Genomic DNA, 22,567 nt, shown 5'->3' on the forward strand with positions numbered 1-22,567 from the left:
CATATATTGGGGTGGGGGGCGGGGCAGTCAGAGGAGCCAGGGAGCCACTGTCCACCAGGGGCTGCAGAACCGTGGGGGCACGCCTGCAGGTGGGACCTGCCTTCAGATCTCTGATGAGCAGATTGGGGGCCCCTTTCGTTGCTTTTAGGGAGATTTTGTGTTCCTGGAGATGGAGGGCAGTAAAGGAGACCCAAGGTCTGTTCAGGCTGCTGCCGGCTTTGCCCCACCCCCAGAGAGGAGTCAGAGCTTGGGTGGATCTCTCAGAGCGGCCCTGAGTAGGAGGGGCCTGTGATGGTGGAGGTTGGGGTGCCTTGGGCTAAGCAGCTTCTCATATCCTATTCTCCTGGACAGAGGTGCCAGCCGTTGAGGGCCTGAGGATGCACCTCCTGGAGGAGACGATGGTTCGGACAGAGTGGACCCGGGCTCCTGGCAATGTGGATGCCTATGAAATTCAGTTCATCCCCACGGTGAGAGCCAAGCTCCAAGAGGGGGCTGAGTGGGCAGGACTGAGGGGAGGGGGCTCCCTCCTGCTCACCTCAAGCAGGAATCCCAGGTAACCAGTGCTTGCATCCAGCTGGCTGATTCCCGAAGCTGTTCTAAAGGCCCGCTCATCCTGCCCCACACCCGGTGCAGAAGCCTTTGCAGCATTGGCCCACTGCTGCTGGAACATCTCTGGTGACCTTGAGCTCAGACTTCCTGAGGCTGCCGACTCCAGTTTTGTTCATCACTGTAGTCAGTTCTTTTTGTTATTGCTGGATGCAAATCTGCCCCATTCTAACATCCATCCATTGGCCCTAGCTGGGCCTTCGCCAGCCGTCAGAACGTGATTTTTGCTTTCCCTGTGTCTTACACCATAGGCTTTCAAGTATTTGGAGGCATCAACCATCACGTCACCCTTCATTCCCTCCAGGCCAAATCCACTGGTTTCTTCTCCCCTTTTCTTAATGCTTTGTTCTCTGAATCCTTCACTTTTTGGTTTTCCTCCTCTAATACCTCCTGCTTTTTGCATGTGCCCCACCCCATCAAAATGTGGGAGCAAAGAGGACCCCAGTGGTTCCCCCAGCTCACTCTGGCTACCCTGGCACTTTTCTCAGAGTTGACATATATGAACTTGTGGTCAGTTCATAACTGAGAAACTGTCAGTTATTTTGATCACATTTGATTTTTTTAAGTAACTTTTAACAATAAAAGTCATATAGGCTCAGTGTAGAAACTTTAAAAAATATAAACAAGGAAAAAAGAAAGAAGGAAGGAAGAAAAGAAAGGAAAAAAGAAGACATTCAACTACATACTCTTTTTTTTTTTTTTTTTTTTTTTTTTTGCGGTACGCGGGCCTCTCACTGTTGTTGCGTCTCCCATTGCGGACGGAGCACAGGCTCCGGACGCGCAGGCTCAGCGGCCATGGCTCACGGGCCCAGCCGCTCCGTGGCATGTGGGATCTTCCCGGACCGGGGCACGAACCCGTGTCCCCTGCATCGGCAGGCAGACTCTCAACCACTGCGCCACCAGGGAAGCCCCATACTCTTTTTTTAAGCCTAAATTTAAGCCTTTGCATTTGGCTCTCTTCAGTGTTTCATTTTTGCTTTGGGCCAACCTGTCTAGGCTGTTGCAATTATTTGAGTCCGTGAGCTGGTTCCCCTACCTCCGTGTCATCGGTGCATTGCAAAACCTCCTTTCTCTGTCTCCTTCCAACTCACTCTTAAAATATTTGGGGACACCCTAAGGACAAAGACTGTGGCCTCTCATTAGCGATTTCCCTTATGCAGATTGGGCCTTTATGATGTGTTTGGTCTCCTAGTTTCAAATCATCTGACATTTCTACTGTCCAAATGTCTTCCTGCATCATCCCACAAATGCCATTGGTGGGTAGGCCATGTCGTTCTCATCTCTACCCAGTCAGGACTCTGGAAAAATAAATAAGTCCCAGGGCCTAAACCTAGGAAGCCTCTAGGACAGAAGGGACAGCTCGGAGGTGCTGGCTGTCACCCCCACCCCAACTGGCCTAGTCATTCTAAGTCTTCTTATTATCCCCTCAAGCCCAGAGCCCTGCCGTGTTCTGTCTCTCCTTACCCCCTGGTAGGAGCAGAGGCAGAAATCCCTACTTTGCTGCACAACCAAGAGAGCTTGGATTTTTCTTCTGTTTAAAAAAAAAAAATATTTTCAGTTATAAAAATAATGTAATCACAAGACAAGAATTTGGCAGCTAGAGAAAAAAAACAATCGTTGGCTGTTTCACACTAAAACAAGCACTGTTCACATTGTAAAGTGTTTCTCCCACTCTCTTCTGTGTGTATATTATTTGCATAGTTTTAATCTTGAGAGGGTAGGACTTTTAAACAGAACTTTTCTAAGGAGCTTCAGGGAAAGAAGAAGTAAAATAAACACTTGAGATAGAAGGAGCTTACAGGGTAGCATCATCTCCCGCTCTTAGTAAATATGAACTTATCCTTGGTGTTCTCAAGGGGTGCAGCCTCCCCGCTGCAGCCCTAGGCTTTCTCCCTCTCCGTGGGGCCAGGCTGGTGTTGAGCTGGCCTGGGTCCAGCTTGGCCATGCTCTTAGCTCATCTGCTTTGCTCTGGGTATGGGTCTCTGTCACATTCTGGGTTCTCTCTGAGCCTGGGTGTGGAAAATGCTCCCGTAAGATTGGTCCCCAGACTTCTCCCTTGGACTCCACATCAGCCTGTGCTACTGGCCCTCTGACTATGCTTTCTATGCTTTTTGTGGCTGGCCCCTAGGATTGTGCCTCTTGCCTTGGCCAGCACTCCCTATCCATTTCTGTTGGCACAGAGTACATTCAGTAGCTGGCTGTCCTCTGGCCACTGCCATCTTCCTAGAAGCCTCTCTCTACCTTATCCCCTCCCCTTTTCTAGAACCACTTCTCTCTCAAAGCCCAAACTCTACTATCCCTGGCTAAGGGACACGCCTAGTTATTGGAATGATTTTCAGAACACAGAAGAGGAACATTCCTCCTTTCCCTGCATATGTGGCATTGTTCCTCTGACTCAGTGGTTCTCAAAGTGTGTTCCCTGGACCTACAGCATTAGCATCACCTGGAGCACTAGACATGCTAATTGTCAGACTCCACCCCCAGATCTACTGAGTCAGAAGCTCTAGGGGGCAGAACCCAGTAACCTGTGTTGTAACAAGCCCTCCAGGTGATTCTGGTGCACCCCAAGCCCAAGGACCACTAACTTAAGAAATGTTGCTATTTTGCAAAAGGCAAGGTCTTCTATGAATGTGAGAGAAAGCATGAAGAAACTGAGGGAGGTGAACCCCCAAACAGAAAGACGTTCAAGTATTCCCTGTCTGGGTGTATTCTGCAGCCTGGAAACTGGGGCTAAGCCACGTTTTCATTGGGACACAGGTCCTTGCAGCCTGAGAAAAGTTTGTTTGGTCTGGTCTGAAAAGCAGGGTGAGGATGAGGTAAGCTCCAGGGACCAGCAAAAGTGGAGTCGCCCACCTGGGGCCATGAGGTTGATATCGAGAAGAGAGTTAGAATCTTGCCAAGGACATCAGTGAAGCAGCCAAAACTCTCACCAAGGGGCAGAACCAGCTGCTAGCATCTGGCTAGAGAGCCTGCATCAGACCAGACAGATGGTGCTGAGAGATGTGGCTTAGACTGACAGTGGGACTTTTCAGGGGACTGTTCCCAAATGGGTCTCAGGAGGGACTACAGAGCGTTTAAAATGTTCATGTAGGTGGTCTGAAGGGAGAAGGAGAACTCTGGGGCTGGGCTTCTCTTGCAGAAAGGACCAGACAGCATCAGGGAGTAAAAGTGTGCACGTGCATGTGTGTGTGTGTATTCGTGTGTGTGTGTTCGTGTGTGTGTGTGTTCGTGTGTGTGTATTCGTGTGTGTGTTCGTGTGTGTGTGTATTCGTGTGTGTGTATTTGTGTGTATTCGTGTGTGTGTGTGTTCGTGTGTGTTCGTGTGTGTGCATTTGTGTGTGTATTCGTGTGTGTGTATGTGTGTGTGTTCGTGTGTGTGTGTTCGTGTGTGTGTTCGTATTCGTGTGTGTGTATTCGTGTGTGTATTCGTGTGTGTGTATTTGTGTGTGTATTCGTGTGTGTATTTGTGTGTGTGTATTCGTGTGTGTGTGTTCGTATTCGTGTGTGTGTATTCGTGTGTGTGTTCGTGTGTGTATGTGTATTCGTGTGTGTGTATTCGTGTGTGTGTGTGTGTGTGTGTGTGTGTGTGTGTGTGTGTGTGTGTGGTGGGGGAATAAGGAGACAGAGAATAAGTTCTGGGAAGGAGGAGAAGCACACGGGTCTTGAGTTGAGACCAGTCCAAGGCCTCCCAGGATGGGGTATCCTAGGGCAGAGTGAGTAGGGGAGGGATGGGGATCCTGTGTGCCCAGGAAAGCTTTTCAGCCAAGAAAACTCTGACAAAGCTTTACTTCATCCTCAACCCAGAAGTCTCTACGTGGACTCTCATCTGGTTTTATACTTTGGTATTTACTATGCTGATTTCCCCACAATTCTCTTGGTTTAGGAGAGTACCTTTTGAAATTTCCAATCCTACTTGGCTGAACGGAGGTGTCCCCATAACGGCCAACATAGCTAAACAGAACAGAACGTCTTTATTAGCTGTCCTAGATAGACAGCCCAGCGAAATGCTGGGCTGTTAGACTACTCACAAATGTCCATTCCTCCTGTTTTCCCAGTGGCTTGCACTCCAGGAGACCCTGCCTAGAGCAGGGGCTGGCAGATTTTCTATGGGGTCACCACACATAATCCTAATACTTTACATGAATACTTGAAGGAAGGTTGTTTTCTTAAAGGCATGTGCTACACACAGAGATTTGTGCTACACACAGAGATCTAATAAAACTTAAGACGTGGCCACACATTTAGCTACTAGGGCATGAGCTATCTGAGGACAGGGATCATATCCTTTATCTTTATGTCTCCAGCCCAAATGATGCCAGGCACAAAATCAGGGAACATATCTGTGGAACTTGGAGCAGGTGGGCCTTGTTTTGGAGGGGCCTACAACCCTGCTGAGGATACAAGAAAAGTACCTGAAAGGAGATGTCGTGACGTGGGTCACAGGGCCAGGTGTCTGTGGGGAGGCTCAGGCTGGGGCAGCTGCTTGAAGGAGGAGGTGAGACTTGAAGTGGCATCCCTCATCGACTTCATCTGTTATGACAGGAACGCGCTTAGGAGAAGCCTCCTCGAGCCCAGGGAGTCAGGGTTGCCGGGGGGAAAGCTAGAAGAGGAGTCCTGGCATGTGTCAGAATTCTGGCAGACAGCCGATGAACAGGCTAAAAAGGTAGTGCCCATGAGAGGGGACTCTGAGGTCACACTGCCTGGGTTTAAATCCCTGCCACTTTCTTGGTGTTGGCGACCTTGGGCAAGCCACTTAATCCTTTTGTACCTCAGTTTCCTCATCTGCCCGTTGGGAGTAATACGACCTACCTCATCAGATTCTTAAGCAGATTAAGTGAGTTCATATCTATAAATCACCTTGAACAGTACGTGGCATGGAGTAGGTGTTCTAGCTGTGTTTGCTGATACCACCCACGCGCCCCAGCTGTATTGGGCCAAGTTCTACACAGTCCCATGTTGACCCTGCCTGGAACTGGAGAAAGAAGGGATAAGGGGGCTTGAGTGGCAGGGGTGAGAGTGGCAGCCCTGATCCACCTGGTGCTTTCTCTCTTGCAGACAGAGGGGCCGAGCCCCCCATTCACAGCACGGGTGCCCAGCTCTGCCTCAGCCTATGACCAGAGAGGACTGGCCCCCGGTCAGGAGTACCAGGTCACTGTCCGTGCCCTTCGAGGGACTAGCTGGGGCCCTCCTGCCTCCAAGACCATCACCACCAGTGAGAGCTGGGGCTGTGGGGTGGGGTCCTGGGTGGAGATCTGGACTTGAGAGGGGTGGCTGGGAATATGCCCTCCAAGAGGGCAGAGGGGAGGGATTGGCTGGGGGCAAGGCTCATAGAAGGAAAGCTGGTGACCACAGATCCAGACTCCCACCTGATCCTTCCTCCCTCTGACCTGGCTAGTGATCGATGGCCCCCAGGACCTCCGAGTGGTGGCTGTGACGCCAACCACGCTGGAGCTCAACTGGCTGCGCCCCCAGGCCGAGGTGGACCAGTTCGTGGTGTCCTACGTCAGTGCCGGCAACCAGAGGGTGCGGCTAGAAGTGCCCTCTGAGGCAGACGGGACGCTGCTGACCGGCCTCATGCCAGGCGTAGAATACGTGGTGACCGTCACTGCCGAGCGGGGCCGGGCAGTAAGCTACCCGGCTTCTGTCAGGGCCAACACAGGTATGGCTGGCCGAGGGTTAGGGAAGTTTCTGAGCATAGGAGCCACTTCCTAGGGAGTCCACATGTCTGGCTCACGGGCTGCTCTGAACGCACTTGACAGGGTGTGTGGCAGTCCCAAAGCACCTGCTGGGGGGCCTTGCTGTGCATCAAGGGCTCTGCGGAGATGGAGTTCTCAGGCGCTTGGAGTAGTGTAGGAAGGCTGTGGGCTGGAGTTTGGGAGGAGCTGCCTCATGGACAGAAGCAGTAAATAGGAGATGCTGTCCGACCCACCCAGATGGGGGAGGTTCTGATCCAAACTTGGACACAGGGACAGCCCTTGAGCTCAGTCAGTGGTCAGATCTTGGAGAGATTGGAATTGGGCAGATTAGAGATCAGCACTCCTGTTGACTTTAGGATTGGGGATTGGGGGACTTAGGTCTCAGCAGTAATTTTCCACTAACCCTCAAGGTCTCTTAACAGATGCCTGGATCTTTCTTTTCTTTTCCTGTGACAGAGGGACGCCCACCTCGCTGTAGCTCGCAGTCTCTCCTCCCACGCCCCTTTTCTCTCCTTCAGACACAGGGCCCCACCCGCTGGTTTCTTCTCTCTAGGGCACCAACAGTGGCGGGCTTGGAGGGCAAGGGGTGAGAGAATCCTGGGACACTAACTCCTTTCTCTCGATTCTCTTTCCAGGTGGGGCTGGGGCACAGGAGGAGGCCTCTGGCTCCGGTGGGAGGGACGGTGGGAGGAGCTGCCACGGGGAGGAGTGCAGGGATTGGTGGGGGGCTGCCACTGACCGGCTCTCCCCCTCCCCCTTTTTCCGCCCCGGCAGCACCAGGCCACTACAGTCACCCGGAGGCGGAGGCGCACGCCCCAGCCCCGTCCCCCAGGCCCCGGCCCCGGCCGGTCCCGGCCCCGCGGCCCCCGCGCCCACCAGTGCCCCCTCGGCACTCGCGGCCGGCGGAGGAGGGGGAGGCGGAGTCTCGGCCCGGGCCGAGCCTACCCCAGCCCCCTCGGCGGGCGTGGGGCAACCTGACGGCCGAGATGGGCCGCTTCCGCGGCACCGCGCAGGACCTGGAGCGCCACCTGCGGGCTCACGGCTACCCACTGCGGGCCAACCAGACCTACACGTCGGTGGCGCGCCACATCCACGAATACTTGCAGCGGCGTCGCCTGGCGGCGGCCATCCCCACCACCTCCCCCGCACCCCCGGCCCGTCGCCCCCACCCCACCTCCAGCCCCGACTCGGGCACCTGGAAGCGGGACTCCAACCAGGGCACCTACGGCCTCTCGCCCGAAGGCGTCGACCGGGTGGCTGCGCCCCGCCACCCCAAGCCCGAGGTGCTGGGCAGTTCCGCCGACGGCGCACTACTCGTGTCCCTTGACGGGCTCCGCGGCCACTTCGAGCGCGTGGTGCTGCGCTGGCGGCCCCAGCCGCCCGCAGAGGGCCCCGGCGGGGAGCTGACCGTGCCGGGCACCACGCGCACCGTCAGCCTGCCAGATCTCAAGCCCAGCACCACCTACCACGTGGAGGTCCACGGGGTGCGGGCAGGGCAGACCTCCAAGTCCTACGCCTTCATCACAACCACAGGTAGTGTGGGTGAGGCCGCGGGACCACCCATCTCCTGCCCAGTCTCACCTGCCACTGGAGTCGGCATCCATGAGTTCCTCCCGCTGCCTCATTGCTCGGGCTGCCACCCCACCGCACGCTCTGTCTTCAAGCCCTACCTGGTCCAGGCTCCAAGAGAACCCCCCAACAAAGCGCACTTTCTCGTGTCCCTAGACGCCACCTCCACCCTCAGGGTCCTGGTGGATACCCAAGGTCAAGGAGACCTGTTCTTTGGGACTGTCTGATTTTCACTTGGGTTCCTAGGACACTTCTGCCAGGAATCCTGTTCTAGGCAACAGAAGGGGCATTTGGTGGGAGGGGCAGTGTCTGGAGCAGTTTGGGTCGGGTAGGGAGAGAAACCAGTGGTTCCCCACTCTGACTCACTGTGGTGAGAGTGGCTGAAGACTGTGGTCATGGTTACTATTTTCCACAATTTGGCCCCAACCTCAAAGGGACACATCGGAGTTGCTTGGAGGTGGCCTTGAAGCCATCAGGCAGCATGTGTGTGTGAGAGGTGAAACCACTGCTTGTTGAGCTGCCTTTCCAACCTCTTGGCTCACTTCACACTTGTCTCTCCCACAGGAACGACGTCCTGGCTCGGGGAAGGGGTGCTCTGTGGCTGTCGTGGGGAGGGTTCTGGACCTCTTCTTCCCCCACAGGGCCCAGATGCCACCTGAGCTGGATGTCCATCCCCCCATCCCCTCTTCCCTCTCTTCTCACTACCCACTCTCTCTGTACCCTCCTCCCCTAACACCACCGTCTCCTCCTTTCTTCCAGGCTTGTCACTGCAGCACTATTGGAAGTCACGACCACCACCCAGTGGGGAAGGGGTTCCTGTGGGGAGGGCCGTGGTGGTCTGTCGGGGCTGGAGGTCACAGGAGCCTTGTGGGACGAGGGATGGCAGACTTTCTTTCTTTTATTTATTACCTGCGGGCCTGTCTGTGCAGGACTGTGGTGCACCTTTGGGACGGTGAGGTGACCCAGGGGGTGATCCAGGAACAGAAAAGGGAGGGTCTGTAGGCTCTTAGAGGCTAGAGGGCAGAGCCTGGGGGCCAGGGTTTCCTTTCTGACTCTCATACTCCACCCTCCTGTTTTTCTCCCCCTGCTTCTTCCCAGGGTCCTCCCCCTCAGACCTCCTGGGGGCCACTGATGAGCCTCTTCCCTCAGGCCCTTCAACGACTCAAGGGGCTCAGGCCCCTGTCCTGCAGCAGCGACCCCAGGAGCTGGCAGAGTTGAGGGTGCTGGGCAGAGACAAGACAGGGCACCTCTGCGTGGCCTGGACCGCCCAGCCTGACACCTTTGCCCACTTCCAGCTGCGCCTACGGGTGCCCGAAGGGCCTGGGGCACATGAGGAACTACTGCCAGGGGATGTCCGTCAGGCTCTGGTGCCCTCACCCCCTCCTGGATCCCCCTATGAGCTGTCACTTCGTGGGGTGCCCCCCGGGGGCGAGCCCTCTGCCCCTCTCATCTACCAAGGCATTATGGGTACATCCTGGATTCTGCTGAAGACCGATGTCCTGAGGTTGGGGGGAGGGGCTGGGCCATTAGAATTTCAGAGGTGGGGTGGAGATTGAAGGGCAGGACTGGTGTTTGGGTCAGGGTGGTAGGAGAAACAAGGAGAGAAAAGGAGTTGAGGGTTCAGAGGCAAGAGGGATGGAGGGGGTCTTAGTACAGTGGTAGGGTGGGCCGGGGAGGGGAGTACTCCAGGCAAAGTAGATGAGAGGTCAGAAGTCAAAGGATGGGAGGAGGATTCAAGGAGAGAGGCTGTTGGCCCCCTGGCCCTCCGCTTACGGCTTTCTTTGTGCAGAATTGCCCTGCCCCCACTTCCTGGTTACTCCTCTGCCCCAGCCCGCCCACTATGTCTCTCAGGGTGGGTGTGGGGAGGCCTGTGGCCCTGAGGATCCTGACCCTCAGCCCTCTCCTCCCTTTCCCTTCTCCCAAGCCCCTGCCATCCCCTCCCTGGACAGGCTAGGACAGTGGCGCTGCCCCTCACCCTGCGAGCCCAGCCTGCAGTGGACAGCACCCCGTGGTCCCATTAGCCAGCTCTCCCTGCAACTCCAGATCAAGCTCACCACTGGGGAGAGGGCGGTAAGGGAGAGAGGAGTTCAGGTGGACCGAGGCGTCTTCAGCCTGCCCTGAAACAGCAATGGCAAAGGTTCTGAACTCTCAGGGAAAACCACAGGGGACCTGAAGCTCCCCCAGAGACCTTGGTGTGCAGAGGGACTGGGACCTTTGTGAGTGGGGAGGCAGTTATCGCAAGGGCAGAGCCAAAGCTTTCACTCCAGAGCAGAGACTGGGGAGAAATGCCCACCTTCTTAGAAAGGCTGGTCCCAGAGAACAGAGGGCGGGGAATGGAGGCTTCCAGGAAGGGAGCTGTCCAGGATGGAGTGAGCCAGTGGGCAGAGGAGAGGGAAGGAGACTGGGGACAAGGCAGTGCTTGAGCCCACGTGCTTTGCTTTGCCCCACACCCCAGACAGGGATGGGGAGAAGGCTGGGCAGCCCTTGGCCCTGCCACGCCTGGGCAAGCTGACGGTGACGGACATGACTTCCAACTCCCTGCTTCTGCACTGGACGGTCCCTGAGGGCGAGTTTGACTCCTTCGTGATCCAATACAAAGACAGGGACAGGCCCCAGGTGGTGCTTGTAGAGGGACCCCAGCGCTCAGCCCTCATCTCCAACCTGGACGTCGGCCGCAAGTACAAATTCGTCCTGTACGGACTCATGGGCAAGAAGAGGCATGGCCCCCTGGTGGCTGAAGCCAAGATCTGTAAGTGAAAGGGGTCACACACACCCCTGCCTCTGCCCTCTGCACAGTCCTGAAGGGGGTCTGCCCAGTGCTTCGGCAAGTCCAGGAAGGCTCCCTGGAGAAGGTGGTGCCAGAGGTGAATCCTCAAGGGAAAATTGTGGTGGTCAGGTAGGGAGGTTGAGGAGGGTAGAGCAAACAGAGGGAGAGTGAGGCAGGAGAGAGTGTGGCCCTGTAAGAGAATCAAAGCCTCTTTCCTCTGGGCGAGGGGCAGGGCACCTGGCAGCTGAGGGCACTGATCTCACTGATCTCATGTGTCCAACTGAGTCACTTGGACCTCATCTGAGGACCCTAGGCGGCCGCCAAAGGGCTTTACGTGAGAGAGTGACATAATTCAATATTTATCTTACAAATAACACTGAGGCTGCCGCATAGGATAGCTGAAGAAGGCAGTCTTCTTCCGTGAGGCAAGGGGCAACGGATGTGAGGAGCAGTGCAGCGGGGGACACTTAGTTGAACATCTTTCGAGCATTCGTTAAGTGTCTAATGTGTTCAAGATGTTCTAAGTGTATCATCGCACTTAATCCTCATAAGCAGCCCTGTGAGGCACGCTCATTTCACAGATGAGGAGAACTGAGGCGCAGAGAGGGCAAGGTCACTCAAGCAGAAAGTGATGGGGCCATAGGGTCATCCCGCTGCCCTCATGGGCCTGGAGAGCAGAGGAAAGGCCTGAAGAGGGGGTGTGGGTGTCCCAAGAGGCAGAAGCCAGGGGGGCAGGGAGAAGAGACATGACCACTGGAACCCTGGAGATGGCTAACACTCAGGGCAAGAGCAGAGGAATGGGTGCCTGCAGGGTGAATTGGAGAGAGGGATGCCAGAATGAAGGGCGCGGTCAGACGTGTCAGATTCCGTAAGAGTGATTCAAGGCTACAGAGTGTCCACAGAACTTAGCAATGGCGAGGTCACCACTCACCCTGGTGAGAGCGGCTGGTGGAGGGTGGAGCTGGGTTGGGAGGGTGGTGTAGGTGAGCACATGACTACAAGCAGTGTAGACATCTCCTTCTGGAATTTGGGCTGGGGCTAGAGAGCAGAGAGGGAGGGTGGAGGCTGGAGGGCGATGCAGCTGAGTGGAGGAGCTTGTGTAAATGCTCACGGCACAGCCGAGGGAGTGAGGGTAGGAAAGGAGGAAGTGGGGCCCAGAGCGCAGGTGTGGGGGGCTCTCCCACGTAAGAACGCGCCAAGGACCAAGCTTCCCTCTCTTGGAGAAGAAAGCAGCTAGTTGTTAGGCCTGGAAACAGTAGAGGCTGTCCTAGAAGACTTCCCTGGCCGTGGAGATGTGGAAGGGGCTGGCTGGGCTCCCTTCTCTCTGAAGCCCTTTCCAGGCTGCAGAATGAGTCAGGGCCACACTAGTCCATACAGTGCTTTTGTGCCCCATCAAAGAAAGCACCCCTTCTTCCAGGTGGGCATAGCCCTTTGCCAGGGTACACAGCTTGGCAAGCAGAGCATTGGCTGGATTTCAGCCCCTCAATGTTCCCTCCACCATGCACCTTTTGTGTAGTGAACGGCCTGCACAACGTCACACAGCATCCCCAGGTGGGAGATAGGTTCCTTCTTATCCTTTGACTTGTGTCCCTCCCTTCTCTCTACCTGCTCTTTCTAGTGCCTCAGACGGATCCCAGCTCAGTGACTCTACCCCGCCTGGGAAAGCTGTGGGTGACAGATCCCACCCCAGATTCGCTGCACCTCTCCTGGACTGTCCCTGAGGGCCAGTTTGACTCCTTCGTGGTCCAGTACAGGGACAGGGATGGACGGCCCCAGGTGGTGCCCGTGGAAGCTCCCGAGCGCTCGGTCATTGTCTCCCCACTGGACCCTGACCACAAGTACAGATTCACTCTGTTTGGGATTGCCGACAAGAAGCGGCACGGCCCCCTCACGGCCGATGGCACCACTGGTGAGTAGCGGCCACCTAAGCCCCCATGTGATCCCTCCCAGTCTCCTGCATGCTTCCCCCAGCCAGGAACCAGCTGGGGCCTCCCAGCGAGATGGCTGACTCCGAATCCTGGTCCTGCTTTTGGGCTCAGGGCCAGCCAGCCTCCCCTGCACTGCTGGGACCCTTTCATCCTGTTCAGCTGCTCCCCAAGGCCCAGAAGGTGTGTCATACCCTGCTTGTGCCAGATTTCTCAGAGTTCATCACTCGTGCTAATTGCATAGAGACTCCCACAGGTGTGACAACCTGTCCAAACCCCAGGCCCCAATCCTGGGGTTCTGCCAGCTCAGCCCTGCCTGGATCCTCTTATTTACAGCCCCAGAGAAGAGAGAGGAGCCCCGCCACCCAGAGTCCCCTGAGCAGCCCCTGCTGGGGGAGCTGACAGTGACTGGCAGTGCCCCAGACTCCCTGTGCCTGTCCTGGACGGTGGCCCAGGGCTCTTTTGACTCCTTCATGGTCCAGTACAAGGATGCGCAGGGGCGGGCCCAGGCAGTGCCCATCAGGGGGCATGAGAATGAGGTCACCATCCCCGGCCTGGAGTCCGACCGGAAGTATAAGATGAACCTCTACGGGCTTCATGGCAGGCAGCGCGTGGGGCCTGTGTCCGTGGTGGCCACCACAGGTGAGTCAGGGCTGCATGGGGCTCCCTCCCTGGCCAACCCCCAGCCCTGTGAGCAGGACCTGACCCGGGATCCTTCACACTTCCCTCCACCTTCTCTTTCTCGGCTCCAGTTCTGCCAAAACCTCCACAGTCTACTTCCCGACATCCCAGGACTTTGCATCCAGCCACCAGCCCCTGACCAAACTTTCTTGGCCCTGCTTCTCCATCTCCAAGAACAGCCCCCATTTCCCACATTCTGAGCACTGGGAATCACCCCTTCACCCCGGGCTGTCCTCCCTGTGGATGTCCTCAACCACTGTGTTCTTCCCCCTCGGTCTTTGCTGGCCTTCTTCCCCTGGCTCAGGTTGTGGTCATTTCTGAGCTTCTGTTGCCTGCTGCCCACACCCTCCCGCCATAGCTGCTCTGTTCAGAGCTGGCAAATCCAAGGGACATGAGCTCCACGTTTCGCCAGCCTCCTCCCAGCCCCCTGATGCCCTGACTCCCAGCCAGCTTGGAGCAGGGCAAAGGGCTCACTTTCAGTCCCCCTGCCCTGCATTCCTCCATGGGCCCAGCCTCCCCCATCCAGCACCATCTCCATGGCTGTGTATCATTGCGGTTGGGAGCGTGGGCTCTAGAGCCAACTGCCTGGATTTGAATCCTAGCTCAGGGATCTTGTGCAAGTTACTGAACCTCTTTGGGCCTCAGCTTTCTCATCTGTTAAATGGGGATGATAATAGTAACAGCTTCACAGAGTTGTTAGAATTAAATGAGTTAATATATACATGGCACCTAGAACAGTGCCTGGCACATCAAAACTGCTGTTGAAGAGTGAGCTACTATTTCTCCCTGACCCTCTCGCTTCCCAGTATCCTTTTTCTCTCCTCACCTCCCCACCTTCCCCATCCTTGCCTGGGTTATCATTCTTGCCTGCTGCCTCCTCAATCTCCTGTCTCCTTAGCAGTCCCCCGTGGACTGTGGAGTGGGTCACAGAAGGGCTGGCTTCCCTGTGCCAGTCTCCCCGCCCCATGGAGCCTCAGCAAAGACCTAGCTGCTGCAGACCGTGGGCAGATGCCTCGGGGCTGTGACTCTAGCCCAGGCCAGGGAAGAGCACGGCCCTCCACAGCCCCCAGCGCCATCTGCAACATCTCCCCCGGCCACGCCCCACTCCCTCTCTTGTCTGAAGTGGAGGGAGGGGCAGGGTTGCCCTGGGAAGCCTTAGCGGAGCACATCCCATTTCCTGTCCTGATCAGTGGAGCTGAAAGGGAGGAACACAGTGGGAAGAAGCCTTACTACACCCTCCTGTGGTCAGCACTGTCCATGAACACAGCAGAGAAGCATCCCTCAGAGTTCCCTCTCTTCCCATCTCGTCTCCTTTCTCAGACGTGAGAGGCAGCCCCCTATCCCCACAGTGCAGTCGTCCAGCACTGACGAGGTTTAGGGGCTGTCTCAGCCCTGTCTCCTTTGATGAGTTACTGATGGCTAATACAAAGGCTATAGGAACCCCTAAGCTGACAGCTTGAAGAGTATATTTGCCAAATGTACTTTATTGTCACAATTAACATCACCACAAAGCACATCACCTGTAAAGTCTAATCTCCTCTCTCAGCCCCGCAGGAAGGCGTGGACGAGACCCCCAGCCCCACAGAGCCCAGCACAGAGGCACCAGAGCCCCCCGAGGAGCCCCTCCTGGGGGAGCTGACGGTGATAGGATCCTCCCCGGACTCGCTGAGCCTCTCCTGGACCGTCCCCCAGGGCCACTTCGACTCTTTCACCGTCCAGTACAGAGACAGGGATGGGCAGCCCAAGGTGATGCGGGTGCCAGGGCACCAGGACGGGGTCACCATCTCGGGCCTGGAGCCAGACCACAAGTACAAGATGAACCTGTACGGCTTCCATGACAGCCAGCGCGTGGGCCCCGTCTCTGTCATCGGGGTGACAAGTGAGTGGATGGTGGAAGCCCCAGGGTGGGACCTCGTGGGAGGATCACCCTCTCTCAGGTGATGGGTGAGTGGGGTGCAGGAGGCCCGTCTACTCGAGGCTGAGCCATGGTGCCCTGTGTGCCTCCTCCAGGCTCCCTGAGGACCAGTGTGTCCCCCTGGGCAGGAAAGGGTCTCTGTGAGCCGTGCTGGTGGCTGCCCTGGTCCCCCACAGCTGACCCCGGAGGCTCCAGGCATGTTTATGAGATGTCAGCTGAGCAGAACCACCCAGCCCCAAGGACGGGCTTCTCTGAACTGACCTCAGGGCCCGGAGCCGGGGCCAAGGCTTGGTAGGAGACCCAAGGACATCACCGGGGACCCTGCCTCACCCTCTCTGCGTCTCTCCTTCTCAGCTGCAGAGGAAGACACCCCCGGCCCCACAGCACCCAGCACAGAGGCCTCGGAGGCCCCCGAGGAGCCCCTCCTGGGGGAGCTGACGGTGACAGGATCCTCCCCGGACTCGCTGAGCCTCTCCTGGACCGTCCCCCAGGGCCACTTCGACTCCTTCACCATCCAGTACAAGGGCAGGGACGGGCCCCAGGTGGTGCGTGTCGGGGGCGAGGAGAGTGAGGTGACCGCTGGGGGCCTGGAGCCCGGGCGCAAGTACAAGATGCACCTGTACGGCCTGCACGGGGGGCGGCGTGTGGGCCCCGTGTCCACCGTGGGCGTGACCGGTGAGTGAGGCCGGGGGCCTTGTTTGTTTTCCTCCCACCAGTGGCCCCCAGCCTCCCTGTGGCATTGCCCTCCCTTGCCTTCCCCACCTGCCTGGGGAAGACCTAGAAAGAACAGTTCACAGGGGACTGGGCTACAACCAGCTGCACAACTTTGAGCAAGTCTTAAACTTTCTGTGCCTGTTTCCTCAGCTGTAAAATGGGGATAGTAACACCTACCTCACAGAACCATTGTGAGATTAAATGAGTTAACAGACCTAAGAAAGGGTCTGGCACCAAGTAAACATTCTGGCAATGTTTGCTGCTATGGTTACTACATTTGTCCTTATGCTGGGGTCTGCTCTGTCCCCTTTGGCTGGTTCAGCTTAGATATTCAGAATGTGCATGAGACATTGCCCTCTGCACCAGGGCAGCTGGAAACTTTCTTTACTGCTCATCCAGTGAGTGGTTATAGCAAGGAAGAATGTCCCTTCCACCCGGGTACAGGGCCACTCAGCCACCACAGAGGACCAGCCTGGGCACCTACTCTCCAGAGCCCCAGCGTGAGGGGCCAGATCACAGACAGGCCTCTGGGACCCTCCTGCTAATCTGCCCAGCTTGGCCCCAGCAAGGGGCATGTCTTTTCCCCTTTTTTCACTGAAACAAAGACACAGCTTTTTCAAAAGCAACTTTTAATATAAAGGGGAAGATTTTAAAAAGCAGAGAAACAGGTTTCCAGAGCACGGTTTCTGTACTTCTCAAAGGGCCTTGGTTGGCTTAGTTTCCAGAAGCTTCCACTCCCGATTTCTTTTCTTTCTTTAGTCAGCACAGAGAGTAGGGAGAGGGGAAATCCTCCCTGAGGTACTTACTGTCCTGCAGGCCTGAAGTAGCAGGATGGAGGCTCATGCCAGGCCCAGAAAATGTGGCTGAAGTTTCTCGTGGAGTCACCCTCAGTCCGTCCGTCTGTCCAGGGCAGCCACACTGGTCCCTGGATAAGGATGGACAGTGTCATGCACTGACTGAGGCGGTGCAGTAGAGGAAAACTGAATCTTGGAATCGGAGAAACTGAGTTCCATTCCTGGCTTCTCAGTTCTTAGCTGTGCGATGGCGCTCATCATCCCAGCAGGAAGGTGATAGGCAGCTGGAGCCCGCTGAGCTGACCCAGGGCCGGTCCCTGGCACACAGCGCAGGGTGAACCGTTGCTAGGAGAAGAACCAGCATGCAGCTTTAGAAACGTGGCTAACTTGGGAAAGGGTTCTGCCAAATGCAGCATAGGGCCTGCGGTACTCATGGGTAGTTATCATTCCGCCTTTCCCAGTTAAGCCAAACCACCAATGATAAGGCTTGATGGTGAGGGACAGTTTCTCTCTCTCATGGAAAGAAGTACAGAGACGCAGGAAATGGATGCTAAGGGAACCAGCAGAGCTAGAAGGCGAATGAAATGAAACACAACGCGTGGCCTGGCACCTGTACCTGGGAGAAGCTCAGTACGTGATGGTTGTTCCGGCCCACCTTCAGCTGCCTGCATCCCTGCCCTCCCCACTCAGACTTATTTCTGTCCTCCTGAGGCCTCATCTCCAGCCTGGCCACACCACACGGCTGGTGGGATCTTAGTTCCCCAGCCAGGGATTGAACCTGTGCCCCCTACAGTGGAAGCATGGAGCCCTAACCACTGGACCACCAGGGAAGTCCCATGCCAGCCTGTTTTTTTTTTTTTTTTTTTTCTTCACCCGGGCCTCTCACTGTTGTGGCCTCTCCCGTAGCGGAGCACAGGCTCCAGACGCGCAGGCCCAGTGGCCATGGCTCACAGGCCCAGCCGCTCCGCGGCATGTGGGATCCTCCCGGACCGGGGCATGAACCCGTGTCCCCTGCATCGGCAGGCGGACTCTCAACCACTGCGCAACCAGGGAAGCCCCCAGCCTGTTTTTAAAGCAGGTTTTATCAGTACAGAGCCTAGTCTTGTCCTCCCACAGGAGCCAGAGAAACAAGCTCTTGGGAACCCCACTCACCCAGCTACCCCTCTGCCAGTTGCCTCTTGGGACCACCTTCTAGGCTGGTCACTAATGAGCAGGGCTTCCAAGACTCAGCTCGTTCTGGGGCAATGGGGTCCTGAGCTTGGCCTTTTCCAGACCTGCAGACCATTCATTAATTTAACAAACATTAGTGGAGCACCCATTGGGTGCCAGTGCTGGAGACACAGCAGCGAACAAGGCCAAGCTCCTGCTGAGAGCTCACATTCTGTCAGAGGGAGACAGGCACCAAATTGCACAAATATGTCAGTGGGACCGTATGTGACAGTGACAAGAGCTGGGGAGAAAAGCAAAGCCCAGTAGGTGAGATGGTGAGTGGGCGGGAAGTAGGCAGGAAAGGGCCTCCCTGGGAAAAGGACCTGCAGGAGGGAGAGGACAAGCCACGCAGGCCTCTGGGGAAGAGCATCCGGAGCAGAGGGAAGGTGCCTGAATGTCTGTGGACCAGTGAGGAATGTTTTGGAATGGGGAGGGTGATGTGAGAGATAAACAGGTGGGGCCTTGGAGGTCATTGTAAGGACCTGGTTTTTTTCTCTGAGTGAGATGGAAGCCATTGCGGGAACAGGCTCTGACTAATGTGTTAACAGTGGGGAACAGAGCAAAGGGGATGAGGGTGGAGGAGGGAGGGGATTTAGGAGACTGTGCTGTAGTCCAGTAAGAGCACGTGTGCTTAGAGATGGTGGCGGTGGAGTTGGGGAGGGGGAAGGGGGTCACCTTCTGAAGGTAGTGCGGACAGGATTTCCTCGCAGGCCGGCCGAGGGGTGGAAGAGAGGACTCAGGGATGACTCCAAGAATGAAGCTGTGGTTTTGCTGAGGTGGGAAAGCTGGGGAGGGAGCAGGTGTGGCAGCAGCCCCTGAGCTCGGTTTTGGACTTGTTGAGTTTGAGACATCAGTTAGGCACCCCAGGAAAATGCTGAGCAAACACAAGTCTGGGGGTCAGCAGGGAGGTCTGGATGGGAGGTCTTTGGAGCCAGAGATGCACAGATGGAACTTCAGCCACTTTCCCAGGATCTCAGTGGTGGCTGACACCCCTCCCCGCAAGCACAGCCCCGGATTCTGGCAGGGATTTAGTGAAGGGTTGTTGGCCAGACAGATGTCGCCAATCAGTGTAGTCTTACATCAGAACCACCCGGTGGGCACCACAAAAACAACACACATAATTACCACAAGGGGAAGAGGGGCTTTTCCTAACAGCCTCCCACCATCTCTATCTCAGCTCCACAACCAGAAGAGACTCCCGCAGCCACCGAGTCCCCCAGGGAGCCACGCCTCGGGGAGCTGACAGTGACAGATGTGACCCCCAGCTCCGTGGGCCTTGCATGGACAGTCCCTGAGGGCCAGTTTGACTCCTTCGTGGTCCAGTACAAGGACAGGGACGGGCAGCCCCAGGTGGTGCCTGTGGCTGCAGACCAGCGAGAGGCCACTGTCCTCGGCCTGGAGCCTGCAGGCAAATACAAGATGAACTTCTATGGGCTACATGGTGGGCAGCGCGTGGGCCCCCTCTCTGTGGTAGCCATGACGGGTGAGTGAGCGTGGGTGAAGGTAGTTCCCATCCCTTGTTACCCAGGGCCACCCCCTCCCCTAGCCTCTCTCTCAGGTCCTGCCTCAGTGGCCCCCGCAGGTCCTCCCCAGTCTATTACCTGAGCCCTTGGCTCCTCTCCTGAGCTGGAACCTTCCCTACCCTCCAGTCTCCACCTCCACTCTGTCTCCTCCCCCAGGCAGGATTGTCTTCCTCCCATCTGACCTGAGTCTAGCCAAACACTGTCTCTCTGACTGTCCACAGCTGTTTCCTTCCCTCTCTTTACAACCCTGCTGTGACTTGGACCCAGCTACCACCTCCCCCTGCTGCCCTTTTTCATTGGGGTTAAAGAACACACATCCCTTGAATCTCTTCTCAGGGGCCCTCAGCCCCCTGGCCTGAGCTGTGTTCCCTTCTGGCCAAGCCAGAATCTCGCTCCCTCAGGGAAGCGGCCCTTGCTCGTGGCTCCCAGCCTCTCCCACCCCTCATGCTTCCTGGGCATAGGTTGCCACCACTTTTGTGCTATGGTGTCTGGCGAGACCAGTGAACCCCTTTCAGAGCAATGTCTTAAAATCCATAAAGTAAAACGCATAGGATTACAAAGTAACCAATTCTATTGATTAACCAATTATCAAAAATATTTTAAAACTCGAATTTATTATTCAGTAATACAGGAACTTCATCATTAGTTCATTAAATAGCAAGACTTAGTGGCATGTTTAATAACCTGCCCACATTTAGAAGCAGTGATGAGTGTAAAGAGTATTTTTTTTAATTTTTTAATTTAATTTTATTTATCTTTTTATACAGCAGGTTCTTATTAGTTATCCATTTTATACATATTAGTGTATACATGTCAATCCCAATCTCCCAGTTCATCCCACCACCATCACCCGCGCCGCCCACCACTTTCCCCCCTTGGTGTCCATACATTTGTTCTCTACATCTGTGTCTCTGTTTCTGCCCTGCAAACTGGTTCATCTGCACCATTTCTCTGGGTTCCACATATATGCGTTAATAGACAATATTTGTTTTTCTCTTTCTGACTTACTTCACTCTGTATGACAGACTATAGGTCCATCCACGTCTCCACAAATCACCCAATTTCGTTCTTTCTTATTGTATATATGTACCACATCTTCTTTATCCATGCGACTGTAGATGGGCATTTAGGTTGCTTCCATGCCCTGGCTATTGTAAATAGTGCTGCAATGAACATTGGGCTGCATGTGTCTTTTTGAATTATGGTTTTCTCATATACTGGGTATATGCCCAGTAGCGGGATTTCTGGGTCATATGGTAATTCTATTTTTAGTTTTTTAAGGAACCTCCATACTGTTCTCCATAGTGGCCGTATCAGTTTACATTCCCACCAACACTGCAAGAGGGTTCCCTTTTCTCCACACCCTTTCCAGCATTTGCTGTTTATAGATTTTCTGATGATGGCCATTCTAACTGGTGTGAGGTGATACCTCATTGTAGTTTTGATTTGCATTTCTCTAATAATTAGTGATGTTGAGCAGCTTTTCATGTGCTTCTTGGCCATCTGTATGTCTTATTTGGAGAAATGTCTATTTAGGTCTTCTGCCCATTTTTGGACTGGGTTGTTTGTTTTTTTAATATTGAGCTGCATGAGCTGTTTATATATTTTGGAGATTAATCCTTTGTCCATTTATTCGTTTGCAAATATTTTCTCCCATTCTGAGGGTTGTCTTTCCGTCTTGTTTGTAGTTTTCTTTGCTTTGCAAAAGCTTTTAAGTTTCATTAGGTCCCATTTGTTTATTTTTGTTTTTATTTCCATTACTCTAGGAGGTGGATCAAAAAAGGTCTTGCTGTGATTTATGTCAAAGAGTGTTTTCCTCTAAGAGTTTGATAGTGTTCAGTCTTACATTTAGGTCTCTAATCCATTTTAAGTTTATTTTTGTGTATGGTGTTAGGGAGTGTTCTAATTTCATTCTTTTATATGTAGCTGTCCAGTTTTCCCAGCACCACTTATTGAAGAGACTGTCTTTTCTCCATTTTATATCCTTGCCTCCTTTGCCATAGATTAGTTGACCATAGGTGTGTGAGTTTATCTCTGGGCTTTCTATCTTGTTCCATTGATCTATATTTCTGTTTTTGTGCCATATTGTACCATATTGTCTTGATTACTGTAGCTTTGTAGTATCATCTGAAGTCAGGGAGTCTGATTCCTCCAGTTATGCTTTTTTCCCTCAAGACTGCTTTGGCTATTCGGGGTCTTTTGTGTCACCATACAAATTTTAAGATTTTTTGTTCTAGTTCTGTAAAAAATGCCATTGGTAATTTGATAGGGATTTCACTGAATCTGTAGATTGCTTTGGTAATATAGTCATTTTCACAATATTGATTCTTCCAATCCAATAACATGGTATATCTCTCCATCTGTTTGTATCATCTTTAATTTCTTTCATCAGTGTCTTATAGTTTTCTGCATACAGGCCTTTTGTCTCCCTAGGTAGGTTTATTCCTAGGTGTTTTATTCTTTTTGTTGCAGTGGTAAATGGGAGTGTTTCCTTAATTTCTCTTTCAGATTTTTCATCATTAGTGTATAGGAATGCAAGAGATTTCTGTGCATTAATTTTGTATCCTGCATCTTTACCAAATTCATTGATTAGCTCTAGTAGTTCTCTGGTGGCATCTTTAGGATTCTCTGTGTATAGTATCATGTCATCTGCAAACAGTGACAGCTTTACTTCTTCTTTTCCAATGTGTTTTCCTTTTCTTTCTTTTTCTTCTCTGATTGCTATGGCTAGGACTTCCAAAACTATGTTGAATAATAGTGGTGAGAGTGGACATCCTTGTCTTGTTCCTGATCTTAGAGGAAATGCTTTCAGTTTTTCACCATTGAGAATGATGTTTGCTGTGGGTTTGTCATATATGGCCTTTATTATGTTGAGGTAGGTTCCCTCTATGCCCACTTTCTGGAGAGTTTTTATCATAAATGGGTGTTGAATTTTGTCAAAAGCTTTTTCTGCATCTATTGAGATGATCATATGGTTTTTATTCTTCAATTTGTTAATATGGTGTATCACATTGATTGATTTGCATATATTGAAGAATCCTTGCATCCCTGGGATAAATCCCACTTGATCATGGTGTATGATCCTTTTAATGTGTTGTTGGATTCTGTTTGCTAGTATTTTGTTGAGGATTTTTGCATCTATATTCATCAGTGATATTGGTCTGTAAT

The 22,567-nt window shown here is 54.0% G+C and overlaps 1 protein-coding gene across 1 annotated transcript in view; it reads left to right on the top strand.

Annotated features, from left to right (window-relative positions):
• Nucleotides 1–22,567, top strand: part of TNXB (tenascin XB) — a 51,370-nt gene that overhangs the window by 2,803 nt on the left and 26,000 nt on the right. The window contains 10 exon segments of the mRNA XM_007459596.1: nt 352–467; nt 5,662–5,818; nt 6,002–6,265; nt 8,970–9,338; nt 10,327–10,620; nt 12,257–12,547; nt 12,900–13,205; nt 14,791–15,123; nt 15,514–15,834; nt 19,054–19,359. Coding sequence (XP_007459658.1) covers nt 352–467; nt 5,662–5,818; nt 6,002–6,265; nt 8,970–9,338; nt 10,327–10,620; nt 12,257–12,547; nt 12,900–13,205; nt 14,791–15,123; nt 15,514–15,834; nt 19,054–19,359 — 2,757 coding nt within the window.

The sequence above is a fragment of the Lipotes vexillifer genome, unplaced genomic scaffold, assembly GCF_000442215.2.
Source record: "Lipotes vexillifer unplaced genomic scaffold, Lipotes_vexillifer_v1.1 scaffold862, whole genome shotgun sequence".
Classification (NCBI taxonomy): Eukaryota; Metazoa; Chordata; class Mammalia; order Artiodactyla; family Lipotidae; genus Lipotes; species Lipotes vexillifer.